Source organism: Dasypus novemcinctus, chromosome 12 (assembly GCF_030445035.2).
Source record: "Dasypus novemcinctus isolate mDasNov1 chromosome 12, mDasNov1.1.hap2, whole genome shotgun sequence".
In the NCBI taxonomy this organism is placed as follows: domain Eukaryota; kingdom Metazoa; phylum Chordata; class Mammalia; order Cingulata; family Dasypodidae; genus Dasypus; species Dasypus novemcinctus.
In genome coordinates this window covers 78265537-78279949 of record NC_080684.1, presented here as the reverse complement: position 1 = coordinate 78279949, position 14413 = coordinate 78265537, and the positions used below count along the sequence as shown (strand labels likewise).

At 46.1% G+C, this 14413-nt stretch overlaps 1 protein-coding gene across 3 annotated transcripts in view; it reads right to left on the bottom strand.

The window, feature by feature from the left end:
- The window catches only part of PLXNC1 (plexin C1), a 137014-nt gene that overhangs the window by 8171 nt on the left and 114430 nt on the right, over positions 1 to 14413 (bottom strand). For 2 of the 3 annotated variants that reach the window (XM_058308540.2, XM_058308539.2), the window contains exons 24-27: positions 5029 to 5083; positions 2471 to 2502; positions 2266 to 2373; positions 922 to 1085 (exon numbers count right to left, since the gene is read on the bottom strand). In XM_058308540.2, the coding sequence (XP_058164523.2) occupies positions 922 to 1085; positions 2266 to 2373; positions 2471 to 2502; positions 5029 to 5083 (359 nt within the window). Of the gene's footprint in view, positions 1 to 921; positions 1086 to 2265; positions 2374 to 2470; positions 2503 to 5028; positions 5084 to 8741; positions 8872 to 14413 lie in introns of those variants that run through there. The other variant, XM_058308541.2, reaches the window with a different exon arrangement.

Below are 14413 nucleotides of genomic sequence, written 5' to 3'. Positions count from 1 at the left end.
TAAGAAAACTTGCAGCTCTACTGTCCCTGCTGCTACCGTAGCTCAGACCCCACCGTGCATCTAGTCATGATGAGATGATGGCCTGTAGCACTCAAGCTTGGTATAGGAACACAAGGGCCTGGAGATAAGAGGCTGCAACACAGGAAGGCGGTGAGCCAGAGAAGAAAGTTGGGATAGACCTGGATTAAATGGTTGACACTCAGACCTAGGGCTCTGGAATTTCAGCTCTTACTACTTATTTAAAATGGTCCGGCTAACCCCAAAGCTTGGACTGGTTTGTGCCTGTACCAAGACGTTCTGCTACGTCATGACTCTGAGTGTTATTTAGATTATGCACAAAATATTCCAAAGAGAGGTAATGGGCTATGTTCTTTAATGTGGAGACCCTTAGAATAAATCTGCATGCCTTGCCTCTGCTTTTGGTAAAATGTTAAAAAGCGAAACAAAACAACATACTTTTGACTAATTCTCATGGCATCCAACTACTGTATTTGATAAGACAGAAGACGTTTCTATGCAGAATCAGACAGCTTAGAAAATGCAAAGTGACTGATTCTCTTATAGGCAAATTAAAGAGTTCTCTAATGGAAAACGTATGAAATACCACACAGTGTTAATTTATCATCCTTTGCTGTTAAAGCAAAATTTATGTTAACATTCTAGACCAAGTCTTTTTCAGGCATTAAAAATAATATATTTTGGTTATTTTATCCTAAAGAATGGGATTTTCAGCATAGGAATGGTTTCATTTATTGTTTAAAAATAATAACAGAGCAAAACCTATTTGGACACACTAGCTTACCAGGCCCAAAATTCTCACATAGGCATAAATGAATTATCCTATAACTATCTTTGCCCTCAATTTTAGTTAATATTCTGTCCTAGATCTTGAAAACAGTCAATAATCACCTACATGCCCACCTGTTTGTTTTCCAAATATGTACGACATCAGGATCTGTGATTTTTTTGTTTTCAGCCTGGGCATCCAAAAAGTCAAAAAAGTATTTTATAGCAAATGGGGCTCTGCTGTTGGGTAAACTCCAAATGCTTCTAAAAAGTTTTTCAAGCACAGAATGAATTGCCACCTGAAAGACAGAGATTATTGAAGTTTTTGCAAAGAAAAAACAAACAAACATGGTAGTGGTTTCGAAAACATGACAGAAAACTAAACGCAATTTAGAGAATATGATGTCCAAAATGGAGAAAAATAGGCTGAAGAGAAAACATGTAAACTGTCAAAGGAGACCAATGCTCATAGTATGGGACAAAAGTCCTGAAAATCTGCCCAGGTTTAGATTTGGTTCATAAGCTTCTTGCTGATAAGAACATTGTTTTGGTTAACAGGAAGGATATCTCAAAAATCTCCAGCCGCTGAAATGTCAGTTGTAGGGCTGTATGCTTAAACCAAGAAGCCACAGATTTTTGGCTTTTATTAGTTTTGTTCAGCCGGGAAAAACTCAAGTGATGTTGCTTTGTTCCCAGAATTTTTCCTGTTGTATGTATTTCCATGATAGGGGTTTATGGTGTACTTTCCAAATAGAGCTCTGTGGGACAGCTGAGAAAATCAAGAGGCTCTGGCTGTCCTCTGCCCACTAAACAAATCTACTAAGCTCTAAGCAGATTCTCTTACTGTAATCTGGAGAAGCATATCCATCAAGTTACTAGGGCCAGGTGTAGATAATAGCATTTATATTGCTAGTCGTTTTAGAAATAAAGGACCACCACTGACTTCTGTTAATCCTACCAAAAGCCAGATAAAGTAAAATTGGCTCCTGATTTGGTATTCCACTGGCTTTCACATCTGACACTTTTATTATGTGAATAGAATTCTTAATTTTAAAATAAAAAACAAAATTAGTAAGATTTACTAGGCTTATAGTCAATGACCCTCTTCATTTTCTTTGCAATGCACAGAGGAATTTTTGTTTATCTATAATAACAAGTAAACAAAAAGGAATAATTATTCTGTCAACCTAAAAAATAACAATAGTGAAATGGTGGGTAAAGGTACTGGGAGCAATATTAAATCCCTGACTGAAGATGCTATAGTAGAAATTTATAAAGTGCTGTTATCTTTGCAGTTTATTACTAAAAAAGTAGGAAAAGAAGAAGGGGGTAGGAAGTGTTTACAATTTAAGCTTTCATTTTGTTTTGCTAGAAGGTACAGGGGATTTGTAACATTTTCACACTTCAATGGAAATTAAGTCAAACATATTCTACACCCCCAAGATAGCCATAAACACACTCCCAGTAAAATAAGTGTACCTTGGTCGACAGCAGCTTTGTCAGATACATTTCTTTTACTTTGAACTTGTGCTTCCCTCGATGTCTCTTTCCTTGCACATCTTGGAATGCTTCCGAATCTGGTAAAATCTAAAGAGAAGTCAAAGTAGAAGCGTTACCCAAGGAGACCGTTCATGCTACGGAAGGCATGCAATTCAGCGGCCAGCACAAGAAAGACTTAACTCACCAAATGGCAGTGGTCGTCCGAGTATTCCACATCTGAACGCGAGAGAAAAGAGGGAGAGAAAACTGTCCATTAAAAAAAACAACCACAGGCTAATTGGCTATCTCATAAAATGCCTCATTTGTGCTATAAACCAAGGAGGTTACTTGAGACCTTCAGAGCTACATCGTTTTTTCTTTCCTGCTGCGCCTTAAGATCTAAGAACTGTGAAGACTGCCAGTGGTTCGGTTCGAGTGGAAAGCTGGCACCTTGTCCTTGGATGTGTTGAAACAGAGGCTGTGTGTTAATTTGTGGGGATGGGGTAGGAGAGGATCAAGGTTCATTCATTTAACAAATATTTGTGGAGCACCTACTACGTGCCCAAGGCTACCAGGCTTAAAACAATAAATAAGAAAGACTTAGTTCCTGCCCTAATGGAATTTACAGTCTAGTCAATAAGAGGCATCAACTACTAACTAAAGAATTAATTATTTAATTACATTTGTGATAAAGACTGTGAAGGAGAATTATGTGCTAAGAAAGTAACAAGGAGCCCACCCTCCTGGGAGGTTTCTCTAAGGAAGGCCTGTTTGAGCTGAACCTCAATGAATGGTCAGAGTCAGCCATACAGATGGAGGAAGGGAACAAGCGCAGAGGCCATAAGGTGGGAAGGCACACTGCCCTTGTAGGACCTGAGAGAAGGCAACATGGCAGAATTCACATAGCAAGTAGAAGAGTGGCATGAAGCAAGGAAAGTCTAGGATGAAGTCGTAAAGAGTATTGAGTGTGGAAATGGAGGAATAAAAGGATTAAGACCCCTGGTTTTCTGTTCTGAAAAGGAGAAAAACTAGCACTTTTTGAAATGCTAATGGAAAGAGTGCAGTAGAGAGGGAGGGCAAGTTAAGTATAGGTGAGAGAAGACATTATGGATAGAGTAAGAATGCTCAAAAGGTTGGATGGATGGTGGATTCCAAAGCGCAGATGGAGACAGCAGCCTTGGATGGGAGGAAGGACAGTTCACCAATGTTAGGGGAAGCAAGGGGAAGGAAACAGGGCAGACAGATAGGCTAATAGGTTTAATAGGTTTGTTGCTGGACGTTAAGGGAGTTCTCATTTCTGTTTCTCTGAGTAGAGGGTGAGCCACGTGGGTCAGAGCTTTGAGCAAAGAAGCGAGACAGTGAAGTTGCCTGGAGAAAAAGAGTAGGAATAGGCTGTGTTCAGAATCCTAGTGATGAATTTATAGTGACCCAAATGTATAGTATGCCCTTCTCCTGGGGCTGCGTGGATCTAGGCTCAGGAAAGGTCAATAGTTGAATTCATCCAGGATTGGGGTTTTGACAGAATGGGTGATGAAAAGACAGGGGGGCAGGGGATCTGGAGTGTTAGCAGAATAGTGATCAAAATGACGGCTCTCAGCTGAATCAGAAGGGAAGCAAAGACAGGGAGACTTATTGGACCAGGTGGAAGCAGAGGCATTGATTGACTGGAGGTCCCATAAAGACAGCCAAACCCAAGATTCTACTATTGAGTCCCCAAATAATAAGCTCTTTAAAAAGCTGAATCTTTGAAGGCCCAATCTTTGAAGTCCCCAAAACACAGTTCTTCCCACTTTTTCAGCACAAAGACACAATCTCCTTTATCCCAGAATGACAGCCACTCTGGATGTCTGAAAGAGAGTTGCTCCTTTACTATGGCCTGATATGGTGATCGAAGAGGGGATCCCCAAAGAGGCATCCTACAACCTACCAAACTATTTTGTAAATTTGATAAGAAGCCCTGCTCTTCCTCTTTGCACTGACCACCAGTCTCCTTCTAGTACTGAATCCAGGGGTCAGGAAGCCCTACCATGGGCTGTGTGTGAGAAGGAGCCTATTGGTGAAGAGGCCAGAACCCTTGAGAATGCCAAGGGGTGACTGACTTAGCTGGGGCATAATTTTTCTAGAGACAAAACTAGAACAGGACCTAGGGATTTTCTCAAGGTCCTGTCATGCTATCTGGCATGGCATACTGCTCCAAGGCTACCTATCAGGAAGGTGGAAGATAAGTTAAGAGACTGGGTCTGTTGACTTTCCCACAAAAGCTTCCTCTTTAGTTTCCCTCCCTCCATTTTCTGCGAACTGTGCAAATACTATCGCATGGAGATGTGGGCAATCACATGGCTTTCTCAGTGGATTATCTCATTTATTCAGTACTTGCAGGGCTATGTGATTATCTGCAAGGCTCTCTCTCTGTCTGCTAGGGGGATCCCCTCTGCTAGGGGGATCTGCTAGATCTTGCCTATCCAGAAGTCGGAAGAAAGTTGTAAGGGCTGAGATTCTGCCCTAAATTTAGGGCTGTTAAGAGACAGTGACTTCCTCAGTGTGGCACCATCTGGGCAAACTACTATTCACATTTTCCTTCCCTTCTTCCAAGACTCACAGCCTTAGGACTAGAAACAGATCAAAATGGCTTTTCTCAGCTTTCAGAGAATTACATAGCAACAACCCAATCTCACCTTGGTGACAATACATCTGAGAGAGGCAAAAAGTCACACTTTATAAAGCTATGTGAGAACAAAAGGTTAACAACATTATATTGGTTACCTGAAGTAAAATTTGCTATCTTCTTAAAGACTTTTATGGTGGAGCCATTTGATATCTGAAAGCAAAGATAAAAAATATATGAGTTTTCAAAATTTAATGTATTTCTCAACTGCACTCAAGAATTAGATGGCTGGATGGATCTTATATTCTCTCACTTATTAAATCAAATTTTTATCAAGAATTACTGTGTTCTGCACACTGTGCTGGAGGCCAAGGCTATCAGGATGAGCAAGACACCATCCTAGAGCTCATCGCCCAGTAAAGGAGCCAGGTAAGGCAAGGAGATGCAATGAAGTAAGCACTAAGAGGGTATAGGCCCTGGATGCTGTGGGGCCATGAGAGATGGGCCAGACCTGGGAGAGGGGTAGGATATACCACATCCTCCCGAAGCTGAGAGAAACCTCCTGTTGTGAGGTTCCTACTACTATATTAAGAAATAAAGAAATGCTGGAGCAAGTTTTCAAAAATTGTTTTGTTTTTAAAATTTTCCAATTGTCTTCTTTTTTTTTAAAGATTTTTAAATTTATTTCTCTCCCCTTCCCCCCCTCCCCCAGTTGTCTGCTCTCTGTATCCATTTGCTGTGTGTTCTTTTTGTTGCGTCATCTTGTGTCAGCTCTCCGTGTGTACAGCACCATTCTTGGGCAGGCTGCACTTTCTTTTGCGCTGGGCGGCTCTCCTTACGGGGAGCACTCCTTACGCGTGGGGCTCCCCTACGTGGGGGACACTCCTGCGTGGCAGAGCACTCCTTGCGTGCATCGGTACTGCACATGGGCCAGCTCCACACGGGTCAAGGAGGCCCGGGGTTTGAACCACGGACCTCCCATGTGGTAGGAAGACACCCTATCCATTGGGCCAAGTCCACTTCCCTCAAAAATTGTTTATACAAAGCTGGTAGATATCCTATGACAGAGCAATTTCACATCTAGGTATATACCAATAGGATTAAGTCCAAGTCCTGGTAGTAAACTTTTCATACTTGCCCTATACTGGAAAGAACCCAAATATCCATTGACATTAGAATGAATAAATAATTAGGCATACAGTCATCCAAAAGAATATTATAAAGCAACGAAAATGAACAAACTACTGCTCTATACAACACGGACGAATCTCACAATTATAATGTTGAGAGAGGGAAAAAAGCCAGACACAAAATAATGCATACTATATAGTTTCATTTAAAGAAAGCTAAAAAGAGGGGCCAGGTGGGGGCTTCTAAGCTGCTGGTAATATTCTATTTCTCGACCTGAGTGGGAATTACAGGTGTGATCGCTCTGTGCTAATTCATCCAACAGTACATTTAAGATTTGTTCTTTTCTGTACATATATCATCTCTTAAAACGCTTATAAAACATAAAAATTGCATATACAGTTCTTATTAAAACTCTTTCATTCAAGTGTAACATCCAGGGACGTGCTTGATGTTCACTAATGTTAAGTCCTGCTCAATGAATGCTCATGGAAGTCTCTATCTGTGTCATCAACTGCTGAGATTAAGATATAAAATATTTTGAGTTCTCTAGAAGTTCCCATATATCCCCACTCAGCCCCTAACCACCCCACCCCCATCTGATTTCCATCACCATTGATTGGTTTTGCCTGTTCTTGAACTTCCTATGAATGGAATCCTACAGTTGTGTCATCTGGTTCTTAGTTGCAATCTGTGATGTTCATCTGTGATGTTCTTCCATGTTGTGGATTCCAGCAGGTTATTTTGTTTCTTTTTTACTGTGTCCATCATAGGAATATACTACAAAGAACTGCCAAACAATAAAAGGAATGAAGTTCTGAAACATGTTACCAGATGGATGAACCTCAAAACATTATGCTAAGTGAAAAAAGCCAGCCACGTAAGACCCTATAGCATATGATCCCATTTATACGAAATATCCAGAACGGGACAATTTATACAGACAGGAAGTAGATTAGTGGTTCCCTAAATTTAAGCAGAGGTGGGGAGAATGAGGAGTGACTGCCAGGGAGTACAAGATTCCTTTTTGGAGTGATGGCAATGTTAACTCCGCACATCTACTGAAAGCCATTTAAAATGTACACTTTAAACAGGTTAACTTTATAATATGTAAAGTGTATCTCAATAGAACTGTTAAACAATTGCCATAGATTTTAAACATTTGGCAAACTTTTTAGCGCACTCACACCCTAAGGCGATGCTATGCACAGCCTCTGTTGGAGATAATGTCAAGAGGTGTCACCTGAGGCATTTCAGGAACAGAAGCACCCAAGGCCAAATGGCCCTCAGGAGTCTCCCTCCCAACACCCTGTGGCCCCTGGAAATAACCAGGTAAGAAGAGACAATCAGGCAGGTGGAGGCGTCTTTCACCTGGAGGAGGAAATTGTTCTGAGGGATAGTCCACCAAAATATGAAACAAAGAAACACTGACAAGAAGGCAGGTCAGGAAACTACAAATACCAGGTTTCATTCTGAGATCGTGGCTGTAGGGTGTATGCTGTCATTCGCGAACATTATCAGGTAAATGACTTTTCCCTCCACTCTAAAGCTCCAAGGCTGTTCTGAATTCTAATACTACTAATTTGGACCAGGCCTTTCCTAGTCTGGATAAAAGTAGAAGCCTAGAATCTCTCTTCTGGCCTGCTGCATGTTGGTTATCAGAATGCATGAGCCTGCCAAGCAAGCACGGAAGAGTGAAAGCCTAATCTCCTTCATGTTGCACCCACAGAGGAAGAAACACAGAGCAAAAGGCAGCCCTTGCGAGGCCGTGGAGCACAGCTGTACAGCCAGCTGTGTCCAGCCAGTTGCTGAGTTTCAGCCAGAGGCCTCCAACCGCTGGTGTCCATGACATCTTGGGAGAAGGGGGAGTCCGGGCAGGGGCCGGCTGGAGCCATCCGGCCTCTGCAGAGTGTCTCGATTGGGGAGTCTTAACTCCTGTGGAGCTCTTTGACTTTGCTGTTAATACCAGTCATCCTCTCCTTTTCCCCTGAGCCAGTCATTGTTTTCTGGCTGATTTTTCAATGCTTCTCCATACTTGATGCAATTAAAGTAAGCGCTCTGTGCAGACACCCCCTTAGCAATACTCAGACCCTGAGTTTATGAGAATGTTTGAACATAGTTACAAAATTCCTGCCCAGAAAGAGCTGGCTACACTCTGTTTCTAAGCCAATAAATATCTTTTTATAAAAGGAAGCTGGTGATTCATTCTGGGTAATTGTCAAAGAATGAATCCCCAATGGATCCTGTTGAGTGTTGAGCCAATACTCCGCTACTGTCAGATGCTTTGTTTTGCCAAAAGCAAGCACCCTCACTCTATAATCACAAACACCACGGATGGGTCTTCCGATAGGGAGCGCTGCCAAAAGTTCAAATGTCTTTTCAAGAGTTGGCAACGACTCTGCTGGCGCAGTGCTCAGGCATTAAGACAGCATAGCTGCAGCTTGTACCAAGGAAATTTTACTCCGAAATTATCTCCCGAGAGCAAGCGTAAAAGCATTTTATTAGTGGGTGTGTGTGTGTTGTGTTTGAGTGTGTATGTGTGTGAGCATATTTCTAACTTTTACAGCTGCTCTAGGGCTGGAACATTTTCCCCCGATGTGACACTTCACCGCCATTATAAAGCCAGAAAAATAGTTTATTTACAGATGTTCTTTTGGGGGGGTGGGGTGGGAGGAGGTCTCCGTTTCTAATTTGCACAAGTCAACTGCTGCAGAGTTGAGGACAGAAACGCCTTTTTGGAAAGTGGCGCAGGATCCAAAGTGTTAAAAACATGATGCTTTTTGTTCCATCCGAGGAGCTCCAATGCTTTCCTACAAGTGACTCATTAATTCTCCTGCGCTCCTGTGCGGCTGGGAGCGTCCTCTGGGCCCCTACTTTAGGGATGAAAACCAAATTAAATCCAAGAAAGATTAATGTCACTAGGTGGATCTGCAGGGGGAATGTTTCTCCAGCCCAGAGCAGAACCGGTACACAGAGCAACTTCAGATTAAATTCCCTCCAGCCTCTCGCAGTGCCCCAGGATTCAAAAAGGCGACACCCAGTGATGGCAGCCCCGGCTGGAAGGTGGCAGAGATGACTTTTCCATGATCCAATTAGGCGCTGTGACCACGCAGAGGGAAATGGACCCATGTCAACAATTTAAAGTCACTCCTGAAATAAACACGCTATACACCTTCCAAACTATTTGCAAGTAGAAGTGAGATTTCTTTATGGTAAAATGCTAAGTTTATGCCTGAAGTGGAGATAACTTGATAAAAATAGATTTTTCTAGAAATATAAGATTAAGTTCTACGAAACTACCATTTCTATAGGTCGAAAAACAGTCAACTATTTGCAATTTCATGTGATTTACCTAAGAGGAAAATTGAAATTTTAGCCTAAGAATTTTATGTAAAATCATTGTCTGAAATGTAAAAACTTTTCTTTTAATCTGGAAACACAAAAATACAAATCACCACATGCAAATGGTATCCTGAAACCACCTCTTCTGCTAAAATGGCATTAGGTGAAAAAGGAATTTTGTAAAACCGGCATTGTCACAGCAGCCAAGCATCAAAACTGCTCTCCGGCTGTCCCCCCTGAGCTCTCCTCACTGACGCCCCAAGGCCGGGCAAGTTTCTTAACCTCTCTGCGCAGCATGGGGCAGCAGTGACAGCACCCACCTCAGGGGCCATTAAGAGGATTAAAGGAGCCAACCCCTGTGTCAAGCTCTTAGAGCAGTGCCCCCCACACAAGAAGCACTGCCTGTGTTTGCCCAATACGTTTAAATTAGTCCCTAAAGACCTCCACGCAGGGAGGGACCTTCAGAGATGGTCCAATCCCTTCCTTTTACTACCACAGACAACACCTCAGACTGGAAGGACCACAGTCAACAGACCCTTTGAGACATTCCTGTGAGCTTTAAATGCCATTTGCAGGACACATTTGGTGTCAGCGGTGACCACTGTGCATTAGCGTCCACCCGAAGGGGAAAGGCCTCCAGGGCACAGTGGGTAAATCTTTTCTCAGAACCTCGTGGCTCGAGATGAGAGGTGGGATCTGCAGAGGAAATGTCCTGCTGACAAAACGCCTGTCCTTCACAGGGCCTGCTACTCCCCGTGGGCTGTGGGTGCGACACAGTCCTGCCGAAGGTCACACTGGAGCGCAGGAGAGGGGGAGAACGCCTGGACCCCAGAGAAGCCCTCCGGCCACAGTTCCACGGGGTGAGCATCACGCCCTCCTCACCCTCCACTCCGTACACACGCAGAAGTGGTCTCCCAGAACACAAGCGCCGTCCCCTTAATAGTAAGTGTGCACGGGGCCCCTAGTTAAGGAGGCGCGGGGAGAGGATTTAATTACAGGAGAGAAAGATGCCTCTGGCTCTATGGGTTTGGTCGTCCTGCTTAACCCCTTGTCTGCACAGGACAGAATGAGATTGAAGCCTCCTCAGTGGGGGCAATCAAAATACCTGCCTTGTAGGATTGCCGTGGAAATTAATCGAATTAATGCACGTCAACAGAGCCGGGCACTGGTTGCCATTGTTACCATCGTCGGAAGCCAGGACTCTGACAGCCCGGGTCTGGTGAGGACGCCTTAGCACAGGCAGTTTGGGGCTCTGGCGGCTGCACCTGGCCCGTGAGACGCTGTGTTTTTGCTGTGCCCTCAGATCCCCTCTAGACACCGTTGTTCAAATATACAGAGAGCAAATCGTTTGGAAGAGCCCAGCTATGCTTTATTTCCCCTAAGGACAGACCAAGAAGAGATAGGCTTACACACTCCAGCAGCAGGGACTTTGTTTAGATAGTAGGAGGAACTGGCCGTCACTAAAGATTAACTTTAAAACATAACTAATTTGGACTAATTGGAGGGAGGTGAGTCTGAATCACTTAAAACTCCGAATTAGACCCTATTTTTAAATGAAATATCGTTTTTGCTTTCAAGCACGTACAGTGACTCAAACTAGGGCGCTTCAGCAAATGAATAAGAGTGATAATTAGCATCTTGTCTCTTTGGAGGGAAATGCAAGTGCTTGAGGAAAGATTTTGTCTTTAATGGAAAGGCATAAGTAAACTTCAGCCCAGCGCTGTCAAATTACTCCATGTTTTGAGTCTGCGGGGGCTCTGCTGAATCGAGTGTAGGTTTAGGTGGCTGAGGGGTGGTGGAGGCATCTCTCCGAGCCAGATTTTAGCAGCAGGGGTGTGGGAGGCCCAGGCCTCCAGAGCTGCAGGCCCCGCGACCTCCCCAGTTTCCTTCAAGCTCTCTGCATTTATGTGCCTCATAGCTTAGGCTTTTTAAACATAAGGAGAATCCTTTAAGCCCTCATGTCCTAGCCGTGTCATTTATTACCACCACGCGGCAACGCTGGGGTATGAGGCCAATAAATCATTTGGACGGGAAGTGACTACAGGCTGGATTAATTTCATTATCATCTTTAAGCAGATAGGTGTCTAGCACAGCCGCCGTCTCCAGTGAAGACTGATGTCCTCTCTCTCCCGACAGGCCTTCGTCTTGCCTTGTGGACAGCTGTGGTGGCTCCTGCTTCCCTATTAATGGGAATGAGTGGCCACACCCCCTCCTCTGGGTCACTTGGTTGTGGGGATACTGAGAAGCTGCATGAGGCACAGCTCTCCCCGGCACGGCCGGGCCACCAGAGGTGGGTACTCGTGGTTGGTGTCCTGTGTGGGGGCTGAAGTATGTCCCCCACAAGCTATGCTGAAGTCCTAACCCTCAGTACCTGTGAAAGTGACCTCCTTGGAAACCGCGGCATTCAAATGGAATTAGTTAAGTTAAAGTGAGGCGGGTAGGGAAGCGGACTTGGCCCAGTGGTTAGGGCGTCCGTCTACCACATGGGAGGTCCACGGTTCAAGCCCCGGGCCTCCTTGACCCGTGTGGAGCTGGTCCATGCACAGTGTATGCAAGGAGTGCCGTGCCATGCAGGGGTGTCCCCTGCGTAGGGGAGCCCCACGCGCAAGGAGTGCACCCATAAGAAGAGCCACCCAGCATGAAAGAAAGTGCAGCCTGCCCAGGAATGGTGCCGCACACACGGAGAGCTGACACAGCAAGATGACACAGCAAAAAGAAACACAGATTCCCGTGCCGCTGACAACAGAAGTGGACAAAGAAGAAGATGCAGCAAATAGACACAGACTACTGGGGCAGGGGGGAAGGGGAGAGAAATAAATAATAAATAAAAATTTAAAAATTAAAAAATAAAGTGAGGCGGGTGACCCGAAGCCAAGATGACAGGTGTCCTTGCAGGAAAGAAGCAGCAGCCCAGGCAGAGGTGGAGATGGCCCTGTGACACAGAGGTGGAGATGGCCCTGTGGCACAGAGGTGGAGATGGCCCTATGATGCAGAGGCACAGACTGAGTTACACCCCAAGCCAGGGAAGGCCAAGGCTGCCGCCACCGCCAGAGGCCGGGAGAGAGGCCGGGAGAGAGGCCGGGAGAAAGGCTGGAACAGAGTCTTCTGACACCTGGATTGAGGACTTTCGGCCTCCAGAACTGTGAGACGGTTGATTTCTGCTTTTTTAAGCCATCCAGTTTGTGGTACTTTGTTACGGCTGCCCTAGGAATCTAAGGCATGTCCCGTGGAACTTGCTGAAACAAGCCTGCTACCCAGACACGGAAGAGGAGGCTGCCCGCGGGTCTGAGGTCCTCACTCACACCGACGCCACAGCGAGCCCCTCTCCCAGCACCTCCACCGCCAGCACCTCCACCACCCACCTCCTAATCAGTTAGCATCTCTCCAAGTGCAGCCCGCTGATGCCCCGGGTTTCCTAGGGATTTTTACAATTCCAAAAGCTCACAACTTCTGCTCTCAGGGAGATGATTCCAAGGTTGGAAAGTCTGAGCTTCCGGAACAAAGAGCTAATTGGGGGTTTTCTCTATTAGGACCCCCCAGCAAAGGCTGCAGGTCAGCTTGCACTCAGGGGCACCCAAGCCCCACTCAGCCAAGCCCAGGAGCCAGGTGTTCTCTGTTCCTGCCTGATGTCCAGAAGGCTCTGCTCAAGGAACAGCCTCAGCTGCTTCCTGAGTGGGCAGGGGCCAAAGGCCTTCTTGGTACGTATCTCCTTGGGGCTTCTTAGCCACAAAACACAGGAGGCCCTTACTCTGCAAGTGGTCCAGACAGCCGCCCCTCTTCCCCCTCCTCCATCTGCAGAAAAGCACCCAGATCTCTGCACCTGCCAACGCACCTGCCCCAGGTGCCATCCTCGACCCCTCCCTCACCCCAGCTTCTCTCTGATCCTCACCGCTTGTGGCATCCACCTCCTGAACATCTTACAAGTCCATCCACTCGTCTCCATCTCCAAAGCCACCGCGTTATTTCTGGATAGCAACCGTCCTCACCTGAAATTCTTTGACAGCTTCTAACGGGTCTCCCTATGTCCAGCTTTCACTGCTTAAATCCATGCTCAGCCACTGTCATTTTCTGAGACACAAATCTCTTCTGCTTAAGACCCCCCCTGCCCAATGTGGCTTCCCACTGTTCCTGGGATAAAATTAACACTCTGCAAGGAGCTGGCGAGGCCCTGAAAGACCTGCCCCTCGCCTTCCGGCCTCCCTCCCCCACTTCCCTGGCCTTCCCCTGAGAAGCCACAGCGTGCACTGCCTAAGCCATGGACTCTGAAGCTCAACTGTCTTGGCTCTGCCACTGACTAGCTGTTGCTGAACTTCCTGAGCCTCAGTTTACCCATCTATAAAGTGAGGCTAATAACTACCTACTTCACTGAACTGCTACAAGATTAAATGAGCCAAACCAGAGGGAAATGCTAAGGAGAGGACCTGGCACAGGGCACGTGCTCATTCCACTGCCCTGCCCACCCGCCAAATCTTAGCCAGTCTAAAAGTCTCTCTGCTAACAAGCACACATGCTCTCCCTCCCCTGCGGGACGCTTGCATGCTGGCACCCCAACCCAGTGCACCCGAGTTCCGCTCCTTCTTAGGTCTCAGCTTAGTGCGAGCTTCCTTCGGGAATCTTCTCGGGTGCGCCACGCCACAGTACTAATGGCGCCTCTTTCCTTGCCCTCCTCCACCTCTCCCTCCCCTCCCTGGGTTGTAGGCTCTGTGAGGTCATGGAACTGGGTTTTGTTCCTTTCTCTTGGATCCCCAGCTCTCAGCACAAAGCTCTGGACAATGCGGCTGAATGAATCCCAGGAGCCCAGGAGCCAGGGAAGCTGCAGGCTTCCCCAGCGCTCGGATCGCCAAGAAGACGGCGCCTCTCACCAAAGGCGGCAGTCAACAAGCATAAGGCTGGGGGGCCACGGGGGAGACTGCTGGAGCCTGTGAACAAGCAGGAAACTTAGAACTTCTTCAGGAAAAAAGGGCCCACCACAGGCTACGGAGGTCTGTGGGGAATCCTGTCAGGGCCTTCGCGAGGAGGGGACAGGCCTCGGGGCTCCCGTGGGCTTCGCAGGCGTCCACACGTCCGGCGCTC